General features: G+C 41.3%; 1 protein-coding gene across 1 annotated transcript; it reads right to left on the bottom strand.

The window, feature by feature from the left end:
- Positions 1-7,307: 7,307 nt before the first annotated feature.
- On the bottom strand, positions 7,308-8,291 carry LOC110939628. The gene has a single exon (XM_022181238.1). It carries the CDS (start codon positions 8,289-8,291, stop codon positions 7,308-7,310), a length of 984 nt encoding a protein of 327 aa, XP_022036930.1.
- Between the last annotated feature and the right edge of the window lie 18,413 nt (positions 8,292-26,704).

Here is a 26,704-nt window from a genome sequence, read left to right as displayed (position 1 = left end):
GTACGAGCACTACAATTTACTATTCAGTCTGATCTTCCTGCACAGATACGAGATGCTCAGGTAGAAGCATTGAAACCAGAAAACGTAAGGGCTGAAGCCTTACGTGGCTCAAGGCAACGACTAGAACAAAGGGAAGATGGCGCCTACTATGTAACGGGACGCATCTGGGTCCCACATTATGGAATCTTACGTGAGCTGGTAATGAATGAAGCCCAAAAATCTCGCTACTCGGTACATCCAGGTTCGGATAAAATGTACCACGATCTCAGGACAACGTATTGGTGGCCTAGTATGAAGGCCCACATAGCAACATACGTCGACAAGTGTTTGACCTCTGCGAGAGTCAAAACGGACTATCAGAAACCATCAGGCCTACTTCAGCAACCTAAGATACCACAATGGAAATGGGAGGAAATTTCCATGGATTTTGTTACGGGCCTGCCTAGATCCCAGCGTGGGAATGATACTATCTGGGTGATCGTGGATCGACTCACAAAATCTGCACATTTCCTAGCTATTATGGAAACGGACAAGTTCTCCACTCTAGCAGACGTATATCTCAAGGAAGTTGTCTCAAGGCACGGGGTGCCAACCTCTATTATTTCGGATCGTGATGCACGATTTACCTCAGAACTGTGGCAAGCTATCCACTAATCTTTTGGCTCACGGCTAGACATGAGCACAACTTATCACCCTCAGACGGATGGACAGTCTGAGCGCACGATTCAAATCCTAGAAGACATGCTTCGGGCATGTGTTATCGATTTCGGCAACAGCAGGGAAAAACATCTCCCTTTAGTGGAGTTCTCGTACAATAACAGTTACCACACCAGCATCCAAGCCGCTTCATTCGAGGCATTGTACGGACATAAATGCCGGTCACCTCTCTGTTGGGCAGAGGTGGGGGATAGTCAAATCACAGGTCCAGAAATGGTAGTCGATGCTACTGAACGGATTGCTCAGATACGGCAACGCATGGTGGCGGCTCGCGACTGTCAGAAAAGTTACGCTGATAAGCGCAAGAAAACCACTCGAGTTCCAAGCTGTGGATCGAGTGCTACTCAAAGTCTTACCCTGGAAGGGTGTAGTTCGTTTTGGCAAACAAGGCAAACTCAATCCGCGGTATGTCGGGCCGTTCGAAATCATAGAAAGAATAGGCAAAGTAGCCTACAGACTAAACCTACCAGCAGAACTCGGTGTAGTTCACAACGTCTTTCACGTGTTGAATCTGAAGAAGTGTCTGTCAGATGAGACCCTCATAGTTCCTTTGAAGGAGCTCACTATCGACGAACAGTTGCGATTCGTCAAGGAACCTGTAGAAATCACGGACCGGGATATTAAGGTCCTCAAGCACACCAGAATACCTCTTGTTCGAGTTCGTTGGAACTCCCGTCGTGGCCCAGAGTTCACCTGGGAACGAGAAGACCAAATGAAAGAAAAGTATCCCCAATTGTTCGCAAACAGTACAACCACTACTGAGGCTGAAGCTACCACGGAATTTCGGGACGAAATTCCAGATCAACGGGGGGAGGATGTGACACCCCAGGAAAACCATGCAACTTAACTAGCTTCCTCAGTGAGTACGTTCCAAAATTTCGGGACGAAATTTCTTTCAAGTTGGGGATAATGTGACAACTCGTAATTCCGAATCTATCTTTGTACTTTGTTGTAACATATGTGAACGTGACGTGATTATATGAAAGTGATTGATTAAACGAATGTTATGTTTGATTTGTGCTTGTGTAATGTATGTATGTATATAAATGGTCCAAACGCACAACACTCACCCGATCGCACAAGCCCATTCGGGCTACACTCTTGTATTCAGATCAATGGGCAGCCCAAATGAGGGTTCGGCCACTCCCTTATGTCGCATAACTCTTAGGGGATAGGGTATACCCCTCATAATTTGCAAAACACTTTACACACACAAACCCTAGCTCTCTTCCTTCTCTCTAGAACTCGACGGCAACACACACCTTCCCTATCGAAGATCTTTTCTTATTCGGATCAATCCTTGTTCATTCTCTAATCAGACGTGGTTGACCACTAGCAAGTAGACTTGACTTTCTGTGTATCTGCCGAGCAAACCAAGGGGAGTTCACACTCTTACCAAGGCATGGGGTTCCCAGGGTCGGGAGTGGGTTTGGAAGATTTCTTATACTTAAGTTATTATCGGGATTACGTACTTTGGGCCTCGGGAGAGGAAGGTTATTGATAGATACTGCTAGACTAGTGATACAAATACTTCTCTTCGCACACACGCCGGGAATGGCTGCGATAATAGAACCAATCTTCGCACACATGCCTGGAATGGCTGTGAACCATACACTAAACTTCTCACACATGCCGGGTGGGCTGCGATACAAATATACCTAGTCTAGAATACTTGGGAAACTCCCACTAATCTTCGCAAACATGCCTAGAGGGCTGCGATACAAATGCATACGAAACATGATCCGCTAAACAAACATACGATCTACTATACTATTACGATCAATGAACAACCAACTGTGAACTCGCTCAACTAGTTGTTGACTCTCTGTTACATGCCTTGCAGGACCTTAGGTACCCATGGAGCTTGTACGGGAGGCGCAGTCGTTATGGGACATGGACCGAGGATGCTATGTTAAAACATTTAAACATTTGAACTTATTACTTACATTGGGTTTACAATTATGCTTCCGCTAGACACTTAATATGCTTTGTTTTGAACACCTTTCATATTGTTTGGTTGAATTACATTTATTACTTATTATGTTCGATATGATTGGTGGCTTGATCCTGGTCATGTCACGCCTCCAAGCGGTGGTACTCCGCGGGTGGATTTTTGGGGGTGTGACACCTATGGCATGGAGTGGCCGATATTAAATCCAACGACAACAACCAAGGGAACGACGACCGTACCGGAAATCCTCGCAACGAGTACAACAACACGGGAAATGATGCTCATGGAGGGACATTAGGGATTGGCGTGGGCGATGCCAGGATTGTAATAACAAAGTGGCATACACGTTCTTGGTAACGAATCACTTCCTCTCTGTTCTCTATAACCCTAATGCTTCTTAAAACCCAACCTGTTGTGGAATCGGCTGATGGCAAGACAATGGAAACATCATATGATCGTTGGAATGCAAACTCGACCTTGTGGGACAAGTGTTCGACATCGACCTTTCTTCTATTGATCTTGATAGATGTACCCTGAGAAGAAAAGATTCTACGTATCCCTCTTCTCCGTGGAGGATTGTTATCTGTTCTAACGCGTCAGAGTGGCGCAACGGTTAGCATTATTTCAGCAATGAAAGCCAGGAGTGTCTACGGAGGGATTACCCCGCTATGTTGGCAACTGTTATAGACGTAAGGTTAGGAAGAAGAGGATCGAGGATCCACCAGCTGTTCGTGATTATCCTCCATGTGCTACCCGATGAACTTCCAGGATCATCTCTACAACTGTTAGGTAGGAACTCAGTTTGACCTCGCGCTGGAGGCAGTTCTAACTACTCGTACTCTTTATCGTCTGGCACCAGGAAGGTTGCAGGAGCTATTTAATCAACTACAGGAACTGTCAGACAGGAATTTTCGCTTTAAGGAGCCCTCGCTATACCAATGAAGAGAAGCCTTTTCATATGTGTACTGATTATCAAGAACATAACAAGGTGACAGTCAAGAACCGTTCGCTAGTGAACGAACTATCATCAGATGGAACTCCAAGAGGAGAATGTTCGTAGTACAGCATGTCAAACGCAATGCAGCCATTTCAACTTTGTACATCATGATCATTGAGCTGACCAACACACCAGCAGCTTCAGGGATCACATGAATTGACCGCGTTTGTTGACAACGTTCTAAATCCTGACCAGGAGAATGGAACGCCATGGGTGGCCGATGTGTCTTATTTTAGAACTCCTGAGGGAGGAACCACTCCGCTCAAAGTCTTGTTAAATGTAATTTCTGGGTTCGAGAGATACCTTTTGGACACATAATCAGCGAAGTGGGAATGCACATGGATCTCGCTAAGACCCGTTTTGGTTATAAACTGATCGACACCAAAGATCCCTTCGAGGATACAACAATTTCTTGGTCTCCTTAGATGCTATCGCAGATTCATCACAGGATTTTCGAAGATCGCACAGCTTAAATCTCTTTAGCACAACAGGGTGCTGTGTTCGTGGGAGAGACAAAACAGCAGGACATCTTTTCAGCTTTCGAATCCTAACTCTGCAATACACTGAGCATCGTCTCTACCCGAGGGTGTGGGTGACTTAGTGGTATATCATGATGGTTCGAATCAGAGTCCCAGTTACACGTCCACGCAACACAAGAGAGTGATGACTTACATAATGGAGTTACAAGAGGAACTGCACGACACAACCGATGGTGGAAACCGTGGTATTTGGATTTACTTGGAAGCACTACTTGGACGATACTGAATGCGTTACCTAGACCAATCACAAGGGCCTCCTGTGTACCTTGGCTTTGAAAGAGCTAAAGCATGTAATGACATCGCTGGATGGAACTACTGAATGAGTACGACTGTGAAACCTGAACATACACGAACTCTGCAGCTCGCTATTGACTCAAACATACTTGATCAGACTCGCTCTGTTCAAACTGGAAAGCTAAAGGTAGAGGATTTTCATGTTGAACCCATGCGGGGCATGGAGAAGCAACCTTTGACAGGTTGGACGATACTCGTTACCTCATGGAACGAGTGTGGATCTCATTATACAGTGACTGTAGGAAATTTATGTTGAGTAAGCACCGGCCTCGATATTCTAATCGTCTGGGTTATGATGAAAGATATTAGGATTTATAAACCTTGTACTGGTGATCGGGCATGAATGCTCACCTAGATAAGTATATGAATGATGAATTGACTTGTGGGAAAGTCAAGGTGACGTATCAGCAACCAGCAATACCCACATGGAAGTGAGAATAGATTGCCATGGACTTGATCGCCAGACTACATATAACTCGAAACGGAAACATTATCACCTGAATAACCGTTGATTGTCTCCCGTAACCAGTACACTTTCTAGCCATCAAGGAAACTGATAAGCTTTTCTACACTTGTAATCATCTACCTGAAAGAGATGGTTGCTAGGCACGGGGTGCCAACTTCCATTAACTCTGATCGAAACCCACGATTTGTATCTGGTTTGTGGCCAGCGATGCACAAATCCTTTGGCTCACGTCTAGACATGAGCACAACATATCATCCACAGACGGATGGGCCGACTGAACGCACCATCCAAACTCTTAAAGACATGCTTCGAGCATGCATAATTGACTTTGGTAACGGCTGGGAGCGGCGTCTACCTTTAGTGGAGTTAGAGGTATTGTACGGACGGAAGTGCCGATCACCTCTTTGTTGGGCAGAAGTTGGCAGCAGCCAAATCACTGACCCAGAACTCGTCGTAGGCACAACAGAGAAGATTGCTCAGACACGATAACGAATGGCGGCAGCTTGTGACCATCAGGAAAGTCACGCTGTTAAGCGCAGGAATCCACTTGAGTTCCAGGTGGGGGTCCAGTGCTACTTATAGTCTCACCTTGGAACGAGGCATTTTGGTAACGAGGCAAACTCAACCCGCGATATGTTGGACCTTTCGAAATCACTAAGAGCATTGGCAAGGTGGCCTACAGGTTGAATCTACCAGAAAAACTAAGTGTAGTTCACAGCATATTCCAAGTGTCGAATCTGAAGAAGTGTCTGTCAGATGAAACTCTCACAGTTCCTTTCAAGGAACTCACCATCGACGATCACTCGCGATTTGTCATGGCACCAGTGGAAATCTTGGACCGGGAGGTCAAGATTCTCAAACATACCAGAATACCTATTGTTCAAGTTCGTTTGAACTCCCGTCATGGCCCAGAGGTTACCTGGGAATGAGAAAACCAAATGAAACACACATATCCCCATTGTTCGAGAACAATGAAACCATTACTGAGGCTGAAGCTACTGCGGAATTTCGGGAAGAAATTCCAAACCAACGGGGGAATGATGTGACACCCAAGAAAACCAAGAAACCACGCAACCTAACTAGCTTCCTCAGTAACTACGTGCTAAATTTTGGGATGAAATTTCTTTCAAGTTAGGGATGATGTGACAACTCGTAATTTCAAGTCTTCTCTATGTACTGATTTCTTTTCACATTACATGTTATGTGTAACTTACAAATGCGCTACATGTTTAGTTAAAGTGTTTAATTGCCTTTATATAACGACCATGTGAAACTCATTTAGCTACACCTGTGCACCTTTAAATGTTTGTATGTATGTGTTGGCTAGTTATTTTAGATGTGTTAACTGTTAGTGCCTTAGGAGCCCGAACAAGTATTATATCGAACCATAAATTAAGTGGGCTCGGCCCACTCCATACCGATCATGTATGGAATTAGTCCATGCATCTAAAATATATTAGCACAAGATGGATCAAACCCTAATACCTTCACCTCTTCCCCATTAGCGACGGCAGTAGGATCTCCTCTCCCCATCATCGAAGCATCACCTTATACGGTCAAGATGTTGGTTAGTGGATTCTTGTTTATGCTACCTTTTAATTAGTTATTGTACTTATGTGAAATCTTGATTAATGAAACTATATTCATGTCACACCCCCAAAATCCACACGCGGAGTATCACCGCTTGGAGGCGTGACTGACCAGGATCATGTGACAACTCGAATTTCCAAGATTCCTATTTCGCATTTATTGCACGTTCATGTATTGTTTAGTTGTTTAATTGCACAAATAATTGGCTATGGAACTGTAACGTTTTGATATAATGAAGTGTATTGTGTGTTTGTGCATGGTTATGTGTTAATTGTGAAAGACTTGTCAAACGCATAAACTTGGTGGTGAAACTGTGAAATTGTTTGAGATGGTGCATCATTGTAAAATATAATAATAGAGGGTGTAAAGAGTTATTAGTGAAACCTAAATCATACTTAACCCTAAATCATTCACTAAACCTCAATGGTATAAGAATGTATAACATATTTATATTTATAACTTCTTAAAATGAAAGGTCGATGAACCATGCAACTTTGGAAAGAGGAAAAGTGGAGATGGGTTCTCTGGGCGATTTTGGCGACATAGGCGATTTTTTTTTTGGGTAAAGGGTTACCCCGGTGAATTTTATAAAACAATAAGCACAATTGTGCAACTAAAATGTTACACACGAAAACCTTGGCATACCAAGGCAAGAAATAAAAACGGCCAAAAACAAAAACAGCCCAACCAAAATAGCCAACTAAACGACCCATCTCACAAAGAGCAACAAAAATAAATACAAGACACTACTTTTCAGCCTGGATCAATTTCCATGTTTCCACTAGGAATCTGCCATTTCTCTAGGAGTCGTCGAAGGCCAGGTCTCCACTTGAACTGGAATGTCAACATACGCAATCGAACCGTCTGAATGATCTCGCGAGCAATCACCATTGCCGTACGCTGGTTTTTAGAGAAGAGCCTATTATTTCTTTCTTGCCAGACAAAATAAGAAGCAGCTGATAGTACCAATCGGCTGATAATATTTTCCGGCATTTGCATGTTCGAGTTCTGAGTCATCCAAGACATAATATCGGCCCATGTTCCATTAACACTCTCCATAGCCGTCCACGCCTTAATGTTATTCCAAACCTCCAAAGCAAAGGAGCATTCAAAGAATAGGTGATTCCTTGAATCTCTATCATAGCAACATAATGGGCAACACATGAGGTTTAGATTTGTAGCACTTCCTGCCTCCCAAACCGACAATCTATCTTGCGTCTTCAATTTATTTCTAATGACAAGCCACATATGGAACGAGTGTCTTGGGATGTAGTGTTTAAACCAAACCATATTAACCCATGGCACTAAGTTCTCACGATGCCGAATATTATTCCAAACCTCCCAGGAAGAGAAGTGACGGGAGTTACCATCAAGATCTTTCCATATCAGCCGGTCCTGCCTATCATTAAACATAGAAACCTGAATATAAATTAAAACTGGAAACAAGTCATACCAAGCAATCGGCCAACTCCACTCCCCACTATGCGAAACCAACTCAGCAACTGTAGACTGAAGATGAAAACCAGCATTAGAGATCCGTCTCGGGCTGATGAAACTGCTCAAAGGACAATGATCACACCACATATCGCTCCATATGTTCGTTTGAGCACCATTGCCAATAGAAGACCACAAAAAAGGCCGGATTAAGCTTCGAATTGCAAGAAGCTTCCTCCAACCCCAAGTCATACGACCTCTACACGGAACCTCCCAAAATCTCCTGCCTTTAAGCTTATACATATGGATCCACTGAACCCAGAGCGATTTTGTGAAACCCTAACTTTCTCTTGCTAATCCTCGTCTCGATTACTCTTGTTTATCAACTTAGGGTTTCTGATCGATCCTTAGGCGATATTCAATTGTTCTCGAATTAGGATTCTGTAGTTAGGGTTTTATTTTCGGCAATACACCTCTTGTATTTTGAAGTTACGGCTCTGATTTCGTTGTTCTGAATTCGGCGTTATATCTGATTCAACGGTGCTAATAAGGTGATTCCAGATTTCGAGATTAGGGTTTCAACTAGTTATTTTCTGATTAGCGAAGGGGGTGCGGCTGGTTCCTTATTATTGTAGAGTTTCAGCAGTTCTTTATCATCGCTATTCTTTGAATCGGCTGCTAGGGTTTGGCACGGTTTAATCGACTGCTTTCAGTGATTGCTTTCAGCCGTCATATCTTGAACTTCTGTTGACCGTCACTAGGTTTTGATCATATGGCTGTTGATAAGGATGAACAAACTGAGGATAATTCAAACGTTTTTGCGAGAAAGATCCGAAGTATCGATGGGAAACCTTTTGAGCCAAGACAGAATTCACAAATTCCTACGGTTTCAGAAGTGGGTAATAAGAAGGTTCGGTTCATGTTACCGCTGAATGATACTGACTACGTTCTTGGCTGTTCGGATTCACCAGATGAGGATTATGCAATGGTTTTTGATAGGCAAAAGGTATCATTTGTGCTCCCGCTAAATGATGTCAGCCCTGCTCGTGTCCGAAAGCAGGAACATGGTGAAAATGCTCGTGTTCAACAACATTTGTATGCTGATGTGGTTCTAAACAAACAGGTTGAGCAGAGTGCTCCTAAGCGGGTTGGTAATCCAAATCAGACTCAAAGTGAAGAGGAAAGTGCTAGGAAGACCAATGATGCGGCTAACCAAGTACCGAAAGTCAATTTTCGAAAGCTAATCTCAGATGCCTCATTGGATGGTGTGGATGTAGTGCTTCCGATTGACTCTGTTCGTCAGTTTAACAACAGGTTAGCTAACACTCTTTATGGTTACTTCCTGGGGGATAGAATTGCATATCCGGTTGTTGAATACTTTGTGAGAACAAATTGGAAGAAACATGGTCTTCTGAAAACAATGATGAATTCAAATGGGTTCTTTTTCTTCAAGTTTGAAGATAGAAAGGGAATGGACGCTGTTCTTGAAGGGGGTCCTTGGATGATCCGTAACAAACCCTTGTTTCTCAACATTTGGTCCCCTACAAACACCCTTAAAAAAGAAGAGTTTAAAAAGGTTGCAGTTTGGGTGAAGTTGCATGACGTCCCTCTAGTGGCTTATTCTGATGATGGGTTAAGCATGTTGGCTTCAAAAATTGGATCTCCTGTGCGGCTGGATTCGTATACTGTTGATATGTGTAATGAGGCTTGGGGACGGAGCAGCTATGCTAGGGCTCTCATTGAAATATTAGCTGATCAGGATTTGAAAGGCACTGTAACCATGGCTATTCCTGAATTGGATGGAAACAAATATGTTACGGAGACTATTCGGGTGGAGTATGAATGGGAACCTCCGAGATGTGCTCACTGTTGTGTGTTTGGGCATGACTCTGAGGAATGCCCTACACGTATTGGCTCAACATCCAAACCTCCTATTAACAGGCCAATAGTAGACGAGGATGGTTTCACTGAAGTTCCGGTTAAGAAGAGTGCAAAGAAGAATGGCTTTCAAGTTAATAACCAGAAGCCTAAATTTGAATACAGACCGGTGGATAGGAAGAAAAAGGCCGCTACTTCTCAGCAGGTTTCTACTTCCCATAAAATCCAAACCCATAATCCGTTTTCTGCACTCGAGTGTGTTGGGGGACGGGGTGTTTCAACTCAAGAGAGAAATAAAGGGGGTAGACAGGTTCATGTGGATTTAGATGAGGACGGGGTTGAAGTTGTCTATGATGAAACCAAAGATTCGGGTACATATCCTTTGTGTTCTAGTACAGGGGCAAGCACCTCTTCCACAAAGATCTCGAATGGTTAGTTTGTCTTTTGTTCGTCTAAGGGGCTGCCGGTTCGTGGCAACTTCATCTTCGATGATGGAGGTTGAAGATTTTGGTTATGTATTGTTTTGTCTGCTAGATATCTTTGTATGATGTGTAGTAGGCTAGGTTTGATGTGATGTCATAGGTTCTTTTATGATTGTTGGCTTACATATATGGGGCATGTCCTGTATATGAACTAGCGTGGAATTCATCCTCACTACTTGTACTTATTTGCGGTTTATAATAGATTCACCGGGGTAACCCTTTACCCAAAAAAATTCACTAAACCTCACACAAAAATCCAAGCACGTACTTTTACTTTCTCTGGCAATCATCATCACCATCATCATTGGCACAAGACATTCAGCACTTTTGATCCCACATTTTCTCTAGAATCAACACAAGGTAAATGTTTATTGATTGCTTGATCATTATCAATTTTGATTATGTGTTCATGAAAACCCTAGCTCTCATATGATACTTCTGTGGTTTTGATTGAGTTCTGATGATTTAGAAATGATTTAGTTTAGTGTGTAATCAATTGCTTGATGTTAAGATACAAGTTATGATACGTGATTGATTTGGTAATTGGATTGATGCTAGATAGATGCAATGCAATATAAGAAATTAGGGTTTTAGAACGATGAATGTAACTGATGATCGATGGAAACGTAACTGTTACGATGCAAAGAACGTATGACTTTTTGTTAGTCAGAGTTTTAATGAATGTGTTTTGTCTGAGTTTTGTAATTGTTGTTGTCCGAATTTTAAGAACATTGTCTGAGTTTTTACAACATGATGAATGGTCCGAATTATATGCATAAGACATGGAGTCCGACTTTTCAAGCACATAGAAGGTCCGAGTTTTAAGTGATTGGTCCGAAATTTTTTGTCAATTGAAACCCCAGTCCGACTTATATACATGCCACACTTAGTCCGAGTTCCTTTTGCACCTTGATGGTCCGAATTTTTGAAGATATAAGGAGAGTTGTCCGAATTTTACAAGGGGCAGGTGGTCCGAGTTTCTTTAAGGGGGTGATGTCCGAGTTTTGTGACCCCACACCCATGTCCGACCTTTGTGACCCCTTACATGGTCCGAGTTTCATAACCACATGTGTTGGTCCGAGTTTCTTGGCCCAAACCCTTTTGTCCGACTTTTAATCCCCAAACCCTCATGGTCCGAGCTTTAAACCCACCACCCTCTAGTCCGAGTTTCATGCCTAGTCTTGGCCGACTTTTGAACAGGGGAAACCCCCCCCCCCCCACACTTGTCCGAGTTTTAAATGGGGCAAGGCCCTGTCCGACTTGTTTGTTGTTAACATGGAGCTATGAATGTATGTTATAACATGATTGAACCTGTTAAGTTGTTAACTTTGTTAAGTTACGTATATGACTATGTAAGTGGTTAACTTTTGTTAACTCCGCTAGTAAATCCTGTTAGTTAACTAACGGTGTTACCTTATCATTCCTGTTATGTTTATAAACCCTGATAAGTTGCTAACTTCGTTAAGACTGCGACACTCTCAAGTATGTGAATCAATAACCATGTTAGTACAAACTGTGATGAACAATTGTGTGAAACATAAATTGCATGAGAACTTACTAACTGCTTACGTGGTGCATGTTGTCAATTGCCAAACACACTTTGTGACATAGAGTACATGTGAAATATTGCGAATTCGAAACTGATTATGTATATGTGCGTACGATAGGTCGTGATTGATCAATTGATCCTTCTGAGTAAGGTTTCTAGACTTCTACCCTGGTTTCTAATCTTTTGAAGTTGGAATTAGGGTTTTTTCTTTTTTTTTTGTTTAGGGTTTTTTGCTTTGTCGCTTAGGGTTGTGCTACTTTCTGTTCGTTTGCTTTGCTTTTCATGTTCTTGCCGTTTGTTTTCAATCTTTGTGCATGGAGAAGAATCAAGATAATAGTTTGGAGGATTTAGGGTTTCAATCATTTTCTGAGAGGTTGCATGGGGACGTGTTTATTCGGCAGCCGCCTACAACACAAGAGTTACGAAATAAACCCATAAGTCTTGGGAAGGGTTTTGAGGGGAGGCCGACCAATATTGATGGTAATCCGTTGATGGCCAGCCGAGGTGTGGTTCAGAATGATCAGAAGGATCCAAGGCCGATCAATGTTATTAATGAATTGCTAAAGATTACTACTCCAGTTCCCGCCGCTGTTGATAGTAAGGCAGAAAACTCAAGTGGAGGAGCTGAGCGATTAGGAAACCAAGAAAGGGTCAGCCAATCGTATGCAGCAAAACTTGCACCGACTCAGTCATCTCACAAGGTAAACTTTCGGTATATGGAAAACATTGAGGCTATTGATGATGTTGATGTAATGATTCCTATTGAGTCTGTCCAGCAAGTTCAAGACAGATTTGCAAATGTATTGTCTGGTTATTTTCTTAGAAAAAGGTTAGCGTTCCCTGTGGTGGACTACTTCGTTAGAAACAGGTGGGTGGAATTCAGAAATGCATGATGAATGGGAAAGGGTTTTTCTTTTTTAAGTTTAGCTCTAAGGAGGGTATGGATAAAGTTCTTCAGGATGGGCCATGGCTCATAAGAAACATACCGTTATTCTTGAAATACTGGTCTCCAAACACGGAACTGAAAAAAGAGGAATTAAAGAAGATCCCAGTGTGGGTTAAAATGCATGATGTTCCTTTAGCTGCATACACCGAAGACGGTCTGAGTTTAATTGCTTCAAAGATTGGTGTCCCAAAAGTGCTTGATAACGAAACATCTAAAATGTGTACCGAGTCTTGGGGTAGGAGTGGATTTGCTAGAGCGATCATAGAACTCGATGCGGAGAAGGAAGCTAAGGATAACATTATGATTGCCATTCCGAATGTAGAGGATGGAGGTACCTTAAAGAGCAACATACGTGTTGAATATGAATGGAAGCCACCTCGGTGCAACACTTGCAAGGTTTTTGGCCACATATCTGAGGAATGCCCGAAGATAAGTGTGGAAAAGGTAGATACGGAAAACAAAGGGAAGAATAAAGTGGATGAACAAGGTTTTAAATATGGTAATAATAGGAAGAAAGCTTCAAAACAGCAATACCATGTTAAGGAGAAACCAAAAGTTATTTACAAGCAAAAAAAAAAACAAATGATAGGCAGGATGTGAATAAACCTAGTTCCTCTAAGGGTCCGAATATTGAAACAAACAATCCTTTCAGTGTATTGAATGGGGTTCAGGACGAGGAAGAGTCGGATGTGGAAGAGGTTAGACTTGCTACGGATGATGGAATGCCGAACCTTATGAAAGGAGATTCGTTTAACAAAACAGGTGCAAGCACACCTGCTGAGAAGGTTACTAATGGTTAGTATAGCTTCCTGGAATGTTAGGGGGTTGAACCGCCCCCTGAAACAAAAGGAGGTTCAAAAGTTTTTAAAAGAGCACGGGGTTCAGGTGATAGCCGTTTTGGAGTCTCATGTTAAGGTTGCTAATTTGGACAAGGTATGTAAGAATGTGTTTAGAAATTGGGATTGGGCCTCGAATGGAGCGATGTGTTCGAAAGGCACTAGAATTATTCTGGGGTGGCACATGGATAATATAGATGTTATGGTGGTTGATGCTAATAGCCAGGTCATGCATACTCAGATCATGTTTAAAAATGATAAAAAGATGATTTATGCATCGTTTGTCTATGCTAGTAATTGTTACAAAGAAAGAAGGCAGCTGTGGGAGTCGCTGAAAATGCATAAAGGGCTGGTTAACAACAATCCTTGGATTATTCTAGGCGATTTTAATGTTGCTCTTAACATAGAAGATAAATACATGGGGAGTTCTACAGTGAACGCTGCGATGACTGAATTTAAGGATTGTGTAGAATATATGGAAGCTTTTGATATTAATGCAAGCGGAATTCATTACACATGGAACCAGCGATCTAAAACAGGAGTGGGGATTCGGAAGAAGTTGGACAGAATCATGTCAAATGTTCACTTTACTGATGCTTTTCCTGAAGGCCATGCTGTTTATTTGCCCTATGGGGTTTCGGACCATTGTCCGTGTGTTTTAAAGCTTCCATCTAGTCAAAAAGCTAAACCAAAACCTTTCAAGTTTACCAATATGTTGGTTCAAGTTTACCAATGGAGATTGTGCAGGGGGATTCGGTTTCAATTAGGGTTCTGTCGTTCTTGTTCTCTGATTGTTGTAGGGGTGCGGCTGTCCTCTTAGGGTTTCGGCACCATAATCAACGGCAAACCAGCTTCTGAATTGGGTTCGACTTCTCACCTTCATCTAGTGTTTCATCGGCGCTGAGTGTTGTCCAGGTGTTGGGGTCTCGTCAGAATCTTCATCAGATTAAGAAGATTCCTGTGTCGGCTGATTGTGGTTTCGTTTTTCCTGGGCGATATCAATTAGGGTTTCGAATGGAGGAACCTAAGTCAGACGGGGCATTTCCTCAGGATCGCGGTAAATCACAATTCTCATTTGACTGTTTTACTAACCGGGTGATGGATGTTGAAGGAAACAAATGGATGCCTCGTAGGGGTGCAATTCAGACGCCAAAACCGGCTGGTGAAAACCCTATTGATCGCAGCGACAATACTGTTCATCCTGTGGAGAAGTTGCGGCCTAATATCATCGATGAACTGTCGAAGATAACGGTGCCAGTTCAATTAGAGAAACCGGCTGGTGTGCATTCCGATCACTTTTCTCATGTGGGGTATTCGATTTCAGCAGGTCTGGGGGGAGTGAATTCGTTGGCTGCACAAGGTTCACCACAGAATTCGGGGGCTGCAGACCCGGACTCATTCGCTAGCATAGTTAAGAACACTAAGGAAAATGTTAAAGTGAATTTCAGGGTGATGGAATCTAATGAGACAGTAGACGGTGCGGATGTTGTTATCCCATTGTCTTCGGTTCAACAAGTTGCTGATAGGTATGCGAATACTTTGTATGGTTATTTTCTGGGTAAACGGTTAGCATTTCCTGTGGTCGACTTCTTTGCTAAAAACAACTGGGTTAAGTATGGTCTCTCTCGGATTATGACGAATGCAAACGGCTTCTTTTTCTTTAAGTTTAAAACTAAGGAAGGGATGAATCAAATGCTAGAGGATGGGCCTTGGTTGATCAGAAGTGTTCCGATAATTTTGAAGGAGTGGTCGGCCTCTATCAACATGGTAAAAGAGGAAATTAAAGTTGTTCCAGTTTGGGTTAAGATGCATGATGTGCCTTTAGCGGCTTTTACTAAGGATGGTCTTAGCTTGGTCGCGTCTAAGATTGGGATTCCTAAGATGTTGGATTCATATACTTCCACGATGTGTACTGAGTCTTGGGGGAGAAGCAGTTATGCTAGAGCGCTTGTGGAAGTTCAGGCGGGAGCTGATTTGAAAAAGTGTGTTACTGTTGCTATCCCGTCTATGGATGGTAGTGGGTATTCAAAGGTGGAGGTCAAGATTGAATATGATTGGGAGCCTCTAAGGTGCTCCTCTTGTTGTGTGTTTGGCCATGATGACAGCTCGTGCCCGAAGAACCCTCAGGTAACTCCTAGTGGGGATGCTGAAAAGAAGAATGATGATTTTCAGGTTGTAGAGGGCAAGAAGAAGAAAGTGAACAACCAAGGTATCCACATGAAAAATCAGAAGCCTAAGGTAGTTTACAGGCCAGTTGTTAACCCTAAACCAAAATCGTCCTCAAAGAGTCCGATGCAGAATCAGGTTTCAACGTCTAACCCGTTTGACATTCTGAAGGATGATACTGGTAATCAGGGAGGTACCACTGTGGGTCGAGTGGAGAAGAAACCCTCGAGTAACAGGCAGGAATCGGATGAGGAGGAGGTTGAAGAAGTATACAATGAAACTAGTGCATTTATGACATCGGGTACTCATCCTTTTTTTTCGAAAGCAGGGGCAAGCACCTCTTCTACCAAGTTCTCTAATGGATAGGCTGTCTGCTTTTTGTCTGAAGGGGCTGCTGTTTTGTGGCTTCTTTATCTTTGATGATGGTGGTTGAGGATTATGTTTTGTGGTTTTGCATTATTTGTCTACTAGATGTCGTGTCATGATGTATAGTAGACTAGGTTATGGGGTGTTATAGGTCTTTGGTTTTTGTTTTACATATATGGGCCATGTCCTGTATATGAACTAGTGTGGAACTCATCCTCACTACTTGTACTTATTTGCGGTTGCATTTTAATAGAATCACCGGGGTAACCCTTTACCCAAAAAAAAAAGCTACCTAAACGGGTCGTAATGGGCCGTAAGCACTTAGGTTAGGTTTCATTTTAGTATGTAGGCTTTGTTAAACCATATTACACGAGTCTCCATACTCGTTTGGTTTACGAACCCGCATACTATCCGATCCTTCCGATTTTGGTCCGGTATATTAATATAGCTACCTATTAGGTGCTGTTTGATATCCCGTGATCTCTAGCATTGTGTGATTATTACACAAGGAATTCAAAGCAATCTCAGGTGAGTACATTGAACCCCTCTTTTACTGTTTTCTAAACTGTTTTGGGGTGAAACACATGTGCCTACTTGTTACTTTCATGCTTTCCATGTTTTCACATCATATACCTGTTATGTTCGTTAGTACATTATAGTACATGATTTCATTACATTTCATGCTATGTATGCCCATTGTGTGCGTACTTAGTACATTGCTTTACATTACATTTCATGCTATATAACATTGTGTGCGTACTTAGTACATTGCTTTACATTACATTTCATGCTATGTATGCCCATTGTGTGCGTACTTAGTACATTGCTTTACATTACATTTCATGCTATGTATGCCCATTGTGTGCGTACTTAGTACATTGCTTTACATTACATTTCATGCTATGTATGCCCATTGTGTGCGTACTTAGTACATTGTTTCACATTGCATTTCATGCTATTTATGCCCATTGTGTGCATACTTAGTACAATTGTTTACATCACATGCCTTCATTTTGGTATGACATTTGGTTTGTTTAACATGGAACAATACATTCATTAACATTGATCACGCCATTCGTTAGTAGGTAGTGGTACCATAGGAATTGACAAATCCCGTTCCTGAAATCCTGGGTTTGTTTGGATTGGAAGGAATGACCGAATTCGATATACATAACTTAGATAAACCTTTAATTTGTTTAAAGGTTTATCGCCACAGTCTCAAGGCTTGGATGTATGCATTTTCACAATACCGCATAAATGTTAATATCAGTAGAGCATGCATTGTTCCACAAAACATAACGTTGATTTAAACCAAGTTTTACTTCAACACCTTGTTTTGTGCATTTTACATACGGTTTAGTTGATACATTTAACTTACTATACAAGATATATTTTGGGTACACATTACATGATCTACATTAAACATAAACATTTTGACATTGATATACATACTTGGTGGTTTACATTGAACATAGACATTTCGATATGGTTTACACAATAACACTTGACAATTGATTTATACATGAACAATTTACATGGTGGGTGGTTTGGGTAAATGGTTTGAGTAACGTGGCGTATGTAATATGGTACAAACATGGTGGATACGCCGCTGGTACTTCCTATATATAAATGCTTGTATAATATTACATATCGTAGCGTTATCTAAGTCATTTCAGTTTAGACACATTACATTTTACACAAATAACATACTCTTCACAAGACATTTTTTTACAAACAACTTATCTTATTCAACTCATTTTACTTGGTTACTCGTTTAACCTTACACTTATCTATACATATCATCTGATATTATCGTTTTTCAAATGGTTTACAAAGCAAGACAAATTATAAGGTTCATGACTGACTGTTATTAAACATTTCTTTAAACTCAAGTCATGAATCCCATTTTCACAAAACCTATGTATCTCACAGGCATTTTTATGCTGACGTACCTACTTTCACATGTGTTTTCAGGAGCTATTCCATAGGATGATAATCATGACACTAGGGCGGACCTGTGCCTTAGAGATATAAAAGCGAAGATAGACTTAGTTAATTATGTTATAAACTCTTTGTTTTCTTGTTTAAGACAATGTATTACGCTTGTTAAATAAATAAAATGTAACTTTGGTTTCCATGGTTATGAAACAATTTAATTCTGTCCCAACACCCCCTGGAGTTTCCGCCGCAGTTGCATGTTATACGCGGCCGGGGTGTGACAAAAAACACTCGGACTCGAAGAAATCGCTAGGTATATCGCTCGAAACTCGAAACTAGCATAGGCAGAAAATTGTTCAGACCATAACTTGGTCCGTGGGTATTGGATTGAGCTGAAATTTGGTGTGGGGATGTTAGGTATTGACAGGAAGGTCCATGTAAAAGTTTAGAACTTTTGGAATTTTCTACAATTTTTGGTGAATTGTTTACTGTTTTATCAAAACAAATCCAGAAAAAGTACCAAACGAAGTCAATAAATCACCAAAATTTACATGAACACTAAGGGACATATGGGGAAGTTTCTGGGAAGTTTCGGAGTCTATTGCTTGGTTTTTGATTCGGATTAAAGATATGCATTTTAATGAGTTTTCGGTAGCTGGAAACGCACTGAAACGAAATCAGAAAAAATCCAAATTTTTACAGGGAGTTTCTACACACATAAGGGAGTTCCTGGAATATTTTCGGAATTTTTGGACATTGGATGTTAAGCAAAGTGAATTATTTGGTTAAATATTGTTTTACAATTGATTTATTTAAGAAGTTAAATTGGCGAACTAAATTCCCAAATTATTTTTTTCGTAATCTATATATTTTTACTGATCTCTACAAAAATTCTCAAAATTTTATGAAACATGTAGATTAAATGGGATTTTTCAGCTTTTAAAACGCTTCTTTTAATTAAATTCGGCAGTTTACAGGACAACGAACCTGTCGAAACTGGGAACGGACCAAAACCTATCTTGACTATAATTGGGACACCGGGAGTATGTTGGGAGGTTCCAGGGTAAGTGGGACATTCTGGGTGTGTTCCACCACCATTCGGGAGGATCCCCAACGGCGAGAATGGAAACTAAAAATTGGGCAACCTAGACTTCTCAAACACCCAAACTCCCTTAATGAAAAATTAATCATTCTTAAATAACAACGTGTTGGCATAATTGGTATTCCCGTACCATTGTCCGAACATGTTAAACTACTAACATTGTCTGGCACGCGAACCGGTGCCCGGAAGCCAAACTGAAAACTAATACTACCTTGACCTCCATCTCCATACCAGTATTGTATAGGCTCAATCTAGAGTGAAAACTCTTGAGAGAATTCAAGTTATACGTGTTACCGACTTAGATACTGACGTAAGTCCATATTTGCATATATGCTTCTAGAAGTTGACCCAGTTGCTTGTTTACATCCTGGGTGAAACCACTGCATACACTGTGAGTTTTACTTCCCCCTTTTCAAACTGTTTTCATGTTTTACATGGGGTGAAATGCATGTTACATACATTTATACGCGCACATATATACATGATACAACATGGATTATCTGAGTAAACACTAGTACATGAAAAGTCCCCACAGACCCAAGTGATTAACCGTAGGCCGGTGAATGTGTAAATAGTACTATTGGTCCGACAAACCCAATTGCAATGGCCATGAATGCCATGAGATACATACGCAATTGTACATGTTTGAGCATAGGCTATGGGGTACTAGCCATAGCTACATTGGGGTAGTGTCGTGGTGGTGGACCACGGGGTTGAGGTGACAGTCAAGGCTTCACTTGTCGGCTCAGAGTATATATATACATATATTCAATTAAATGTGCCAAATTTGAACTATAATTACACTTATGTAATACAAACTAAAACAGTGAAACTCACCAGCAGCGTTTAGCTGACCCTCTTTAAAAACTAACATGCATTTCAGGTAACTTGAGACTGATGTGATCCGTGTATGTGATTCAAGACGTGTTTATTGGCAAATATTGAGATAGACACATGCGACTTAGAAGACTTATGTGGTTCATGGGAACACGCAGTTGTAACATACATGTAGTATGTAATCAACATTTTGTAATAAATAAAATGTAGTGTCTTTATAAACAATGTGTTTGTACCAGAGGTGTCTGTTGCATCCCATGTTTTCCCTTCTGCTGCAAATCGGGGTGTGACAGAAGATGGTATAGAGAACTAGGATGCTTTTAAGGAGACCTAGACTATAACTACAAGCTCAAACCTTAGTGGACATAAATGTGAAATGATTCATAGTAGAGAACAGTTAACGAACTCTGTAATTTGTTCTACTGGTGAGTACCAGGATAGTTTCGTAGGACAAGTGGGTTATTATGGCCCGGAACGTAATAACAGACTTGTTTGTATGAGGAAGTGTTGGGAAAATCGCGGTAATAGTAAGCACACTTAATTATGTGAAATTATACATACGTGCGCCAAAGTGAAACTATGTGTATACTTGCATTTTTGTTATTTGGTAACTGTTTTTTTTATGAGTTGGCATTTTGAGACTAGCGAATTTATTGGTATGCCTTAAGAGAGAGGCAGGCTCAATAAAAACATATGTGCTACAGTCCATTCCACATTCCTACTGATAACATACACTAGTGTAGAACTCATATAGCCAGGATGGCCTTCATATGTCTTCCGATAGGGAAGTAACTAGTTGTGAGTTCGCGACACTACCATCTCTAGCTTTACATTCTTCATAACAATAACTACATGTCGAAGTAATATACGATCGGGAGTGTACATACACCAGAGACGTAATTATTGTAACTCGATGCCGGAAGGACTGGAATGAATTCTCTCGCCAGGTGGTTGTTTACTAGTGCTTTTTCAGAAACTATAGACTCCCAACTCTTAATTCCATTTGTGTACGAGTTCACTTATTCCTTCCGTTCCCATGGTTCTCGATCGCAATCTTCCATTAACAACTGGATCGCGTAGATTCTAGAAATGGTGGAAGTCCTGATGTAACCAAAGAACTCCGAGGAGATAAGCAGTTTGTGGCAATTAGTCCTCAGGTGGAGGTGATTGTGAAATTGGTGCGTGGAATTTGAACGAAGTAGTGTTGAGATGATGTTGAAGATGCATCAGAGGAAAGAGGTATCTGATAACATTAGCTGTATGTATGATATGGCTATCCTATTCTTGTTCGCGATAATATTATGAGTTCGAAAATCCTAGTTCTATCTTTTGTGCGATATCTATCCGAACACGAAAGTGACATGGATGCTCACTGTTAGTAGTGAGTAGGTGAAACAAAGTAATGTTGAAGAAATTCAACCTAACATATAAATGATGGTGAATTTTATCCCTTTTACCAACTCGAATTCTTACCATTGTATTCTAAACCAAATTCATTGACTGTTCGTCATTCGGTGTCGAGGGTAATCTAGTACATTAACAACTCTGAGTCGGTCCTATCATCATCGTGTTATGATGGACGTAAACTCCTGTAAAATAAAAATAAAGTATCCTTAGGCGATTTTCAAGGTTCTTCTTGCTCAAAATTTCCCTTGTTTTTTCTTGTGATCTTATGCATAACAGTCTGTGATTGGATCTTGTTCTTGCAAGAATCTATAACGAACTCGTTAGCATTAGGGATCAATTAAGAACTAGGGTTTTTCGTTTCTTGTTTGTCACAAATCGCCGCTCTAGTGATGAGGAATGTTTCCTCAAACAGAAGTCTAAGGTTGAATGGTTGTGTGCTGGAGATTCTAATACAAAGTACTTCCACAATGTGGTGAAAAGCCGTAACGCGAGAAACAAAATTCATAGTGTTAAAGACACTTCGGGTTTCCGCCATGAAGGTAGTGGGGTTGTGGCTGCCCTAGTCACTCATTACTCCAATTTTCTTGGTGTTGAGGACCAGGTAACTCCCATTAATTTGGATAGTATCTTTGTTAATGTTCTTAGCCATGAAGCTGCTACTTATATGGTTAGACAAGTTACTAGAGAGGAAGTCAAAGCGGCTATGTTTAATATTGGTGAAAATAAAGCCCTGGGTCCTGATGGGTATACGTCAGCATTTTTCAAGAAGGCTTGGGATATTATCGGTACTGAAGTTACGGATGCGGTTCTTGATTTTTTTGATAATGGGAAACTCCTCAAGCAATTAAATCACACGATCCTAGCTTTGATTCCTAAGAAAGACATCCCGGATTCTGTTTTGGATTATCGTCCTATCTCTTGCTGTAATGTGCTTTATAAGTGTATTAGCAAGATTATCACGGATAGGATTAAGGGGAGTTTGGGGGATCTTGTCAGCATTAATCAGTCAGCTTTTGTGCCGGGTAGGAAAATCTCTGATAATATTCTCCTAACTCAGGAGCTGATGCACAACTATCACTTGAATAGAGGCCCTGCGAGATGTGCTTTTAAAATAGACATCCAGAAAGCTTATGATACGGTCAGTTGGTCTTTTTTGAAAGCTATCCTTATTCGTTTTGGATTTGATCAGCGTCTGGTGCGGTGGATTATGATGTGTGTTTCTACGGCTTCTTACTCGTTGTCCGTTAATGGTAATCTTCATGGTTTTTTCAAGGGAAAGAGGGGGTTGAGACAGGGCGATCCTATGTCTCCTTATCTGTTTACCCTTATCATGGAAGTGCTATTCTTTTACTGCAACAGGCGGCTGATGTAACCTCGGCATTTAAATTTCATCATCAATGTGCTAAGCAGAGAATTATTAATGTTTCCTTTGCGGACGATTTGTTCATATTTGTCCATGCTGACATTTGCTCGGTCAAAAAGGTTAGAGATGCTTTGGAATTGTTCACTAGTTGGTCAGGGTTAGTACCGAGCCCAACCAAGAGTACTGCCTATTTTTCGAATGTGCCATCTCTAGTGAAGCAGCAGATTCTTTCGTTGATGCCTTTCCAAGAAGGTAATCTTCCGGTTAGATATCTTGGGGTGCCTCTTATTTCCACGAAACTTATTTTTAAAGATTGTAAAATCTTGATTGATCGCATGGAGAGCAGAATCACGAGCTGGATTTCTAAGTCGTTGTCCTTTGCGGGCCGCCTTCAACTTATTAATTCAGTGTTATCTTCTATGCACATCTACTGGGCTTCAGTTTTTATTCTCCCTGCTCGGGTAATTTCTGAATTGGAGAAGAGAATGCGTCGTTTTTTATGGAATGCTGGTTCTTTGGGCAGAATTCGTGCCAAAGTTGCTTGGTCTGATGTCTGCTTGCCAAAGGATGAGGGAGGTTTGGGTATTCGAAATGTTGGGGATGTCAATAAAGCTCTCATGACAAGCCACATATGGAGTATTATTACTAACCGTGAGTCTCTTTGGGTTCGATGGATCCACTCGTACAAGTTAAATGGTAGAAGTTTTTGGGAGGTGCCGTGTAGGGGGAGTGTGAGTTGGGGTTGGCGTAAACTTTTATCCATTCGGAATTTGGTGCGTCCCTACATGGGCATGTCTATCAGAAGTGGCGCTCAGACTAATGCATGGTGTGATAACTGGTGCTCCTTGAGTCCGATCAGTACCTTTATCACTCCGAGAACCATCTCTAATGCGGGTTTCAATTTGCACACTACTGTTGCTGATATAGTGGATGCTTCGGGTCAATGGCGATGGCCGGCCGCTTGGTATGATTTATTTCCTGTGTTGATAAATTTACAGCCACCATCTCTTGTTCACAATGTACCAGACAACCTACGTGGAAAGACTTGGATGGTAAAGATAGTTTTTTCAGCTCTAAGCAAGTCTGGAATAATATTAGGAGTCGGGGAGTCGGGGTGATACGGTTTCTTGGTTCAATATGATATGGTTTTCACAATGTATTCCAAGACATTCGTTCCATATGTGGCTGGTTATAAGGAACAAGCTCAAAACGCAAGATCGCCTTATGACTTGGGAAGCGGGGAGTGCAACGAATTTAAGGCTTATGTGTTGTCCGCTGTGTTGTTATGATCGTGACTCTCGTGATCACCTTTTTTTCCAATGCAGTTTTGCGTCGCAAGTATGGAATAATGTTAAAGCTTTGGTTAATCTGCAGAATGTCTCTGACTCTTGGGCATCCATCTGTGCATGGATGGAACGCACGGCTTCCTCAAAGACAATGACTGTTATAGTGGGCAAGATTCTGATTGCGGCTACGGCATATTTTGTTTGGCAGGAACGAAACTCTAGACTGTTCTCTCATAATCACAAGTCGGCTGAAGTGGTGACAGAGTTAGTCAAGCACACAGTCCGGTTAAAGCTCATGGGATTCAAGTTCCGTGGTAGTGCGGATCGGAGTAGAGTGCTAAAGGCTTGGAAGATTTATTCAAATGAAGATGAGTTCGAGCCGGGTTAGAAGCTGAAGTTAATAGTTGCTAGTGTGACCCGTTTGCGTCGGTTGGATGTGTTTTGTTAGTGGCTGTTTTTTGGTTTTTTGTGTGTTTGGTTGTTTTGTTGAGTTTGTTTCCTAGTCTTGGTATGCCAAGTCTAGTAGGTGTGTTCGCTTTGACACACCCTTGTACTTAATTTCGTTGATTTATAAAATTTACCGGGGTAACCCTTTACCCAAAAAAAAAAAACAAATCGCCGCTCTAGTAATATTTTCTGAAACCCTAATCTATTAATCTGGAAGCCATTGATTGCGGTTAACTGAGATTAATTTAGCTAGATTGATGACACTGGATTAATGGACCAAGGGTTGAGGTTTATGTTCTAGGGTTTAAGGATTTCGGGTTCTGTTTCTTGTGATTGCGAATTCTGGTTGTTTTTGGGAGAAGATTTCCTATTTACGGCTAGGGTTTAGTAATCTTTTTGCGGATTCTTGTTATTTTGGTGAACGATTTCTTGTTGCTGCCTAGGGTTTGGATCACGAACTAGTTTGTTTGGTCGACTTTTAGGTTTGTTGCATGCATGGAGGGGAAAAGTGATGAAGTGAATCTTGTTAATCAGCGATCTCCGGGGAATGAAGATAATACACCTCCAATTCGGGGGATTGGCTTACGAGTAACCAACATTGAAGGTAATCCTTTGTTACCGAGACGTGGTATGTATTCTACAAATAACGTATCAGTGCTAGATGGGTTGTTTGAAATTTCCAAACCTGTGGAGTTGGAAGCGAACTGGGGATATGGTGGGGGATTTACGGCTGCCAATATGAATGCCCATGCAAAACCTAGTTCGAGTAACGTAGTCAACGAAACTCCAAACCTATCATACGCGGACAAGGTTAGAACTCAAACTTCGCAGAAAAGGGAGGTTAACTTCCGTAAGTTGGATGCTACAGAGACGGTTCAGGATGCGGATGTGCTTATTCCTCGTGAGGTAATTAAACAGGTCCAAGACAAGTTTGAGAATGTTTTGTATGGTTATTTTTTGGGCAATCGGTTACCTTTTCCTGTTGTGGAATATTATGCGAAAAATGTGTGGGCTAAGCATGGTTTCTCGAAAATTATGATGAATAAGGATGGTTTCTTCTTCTTTAAGTTTGATTCAAAAGAGGGCATGGCAAAAGTCTTGGAAGGAGGACCATGGTTGATTAGGAAAGTGCCATTGTTCTTGAATGTCTGGTCTCCGGATGTTAGTCTAAGGAAAGAGGGTATTAAGTCAATTCCTGTTTGGGTTAAGATGTATAATGTTCCGATTGCTATTTACACGGATGATGGTTTGAGTTTGTTGGCTTCAAAGATTGGAACACCGAAAAGATTAGATGGGTATACAGCGGATATGTGTGCAGATAATTGGGGAAGGAGCAGTTTTGCAAGGGCCCTAATTGAAATAGATGCGGAGAATGAACTTAAAGATCATATAATTGTTGCCATTCCGAAAATGGAAGGAGAGGGATATATCACAGAAAAGGTGAAAGTGGAGTATGAATGGAAGCCGCAGAGATGCTCGTTGTGCTGTATCTTTGGTCATAACGACCAGACATGTGCTAAGAATGTTCAAAGTAAAGCTAAACAGGTGGTTGTTGATGACGAGGGATTTACTACTGATAACAGGAGGGTAGCGAGAGTAGGTGTGATTCAGAAAAGACAAAAGCAAAAGTTTATTTACAGACCGAAGATGAACAAGCCTGGGCCGAGCACGTCCGGCACTAAGGAGGGTAATGTAAACGAATCTGATAATCCGAAGGTGCAGACACGAAACTCGTTTGAGATATTGTCAAAGGGGGTTGGGAACTCGGAAATGGGTAATGAAAGTCAGGTTGATGAGGCAAGAGATAGCGAATATAAAGGTAATGGCACAAGTTCTCGAGTTGAGGAAGAAATAGTGGAAACTATTCCGACTGAAATGTCTGAATTTATGCGGAATGACCAGTGTAAGTATTCTGAGGGGGCAAGCACTCCCGGGCACAATGGTTTTAATGGATAGTATAGCCTCATGGAATATAAGGGGTTTGAACCAACCCCTGAAACAAAATGAGGTTCGTGTGCTTTTGTCGGAAAATAAATATCAGTTTGTGCGATTCTAGAATCTCATGTGAGTGTTACGAATCTGGCTAGTGTTTGTAATAAAGTATTTAGACGGT

Source organism: Helianthus annuus, chromosome 1 (genome assembly GCF_002127325.2).
Source record: "Helianthus annuus cultivar XRQ/B chromosome 1, HanXRQr2.0-SUNRISE, whole genome shotgun sequence".
In the NCBI taxonomy this organism is placed as follows: domain Eukaryota; kingdom Viridiplantae; phylum Streptophyta; class Magnoliopsida; order Asterales; family Asteraceae; genus Helianthus; species Helianthus annuus.
The sequence above is the reverse complement of the archived record's forward strand: the minus strand, read 5'-3'. Positions and strand labels throughout refer to the sequence as shown.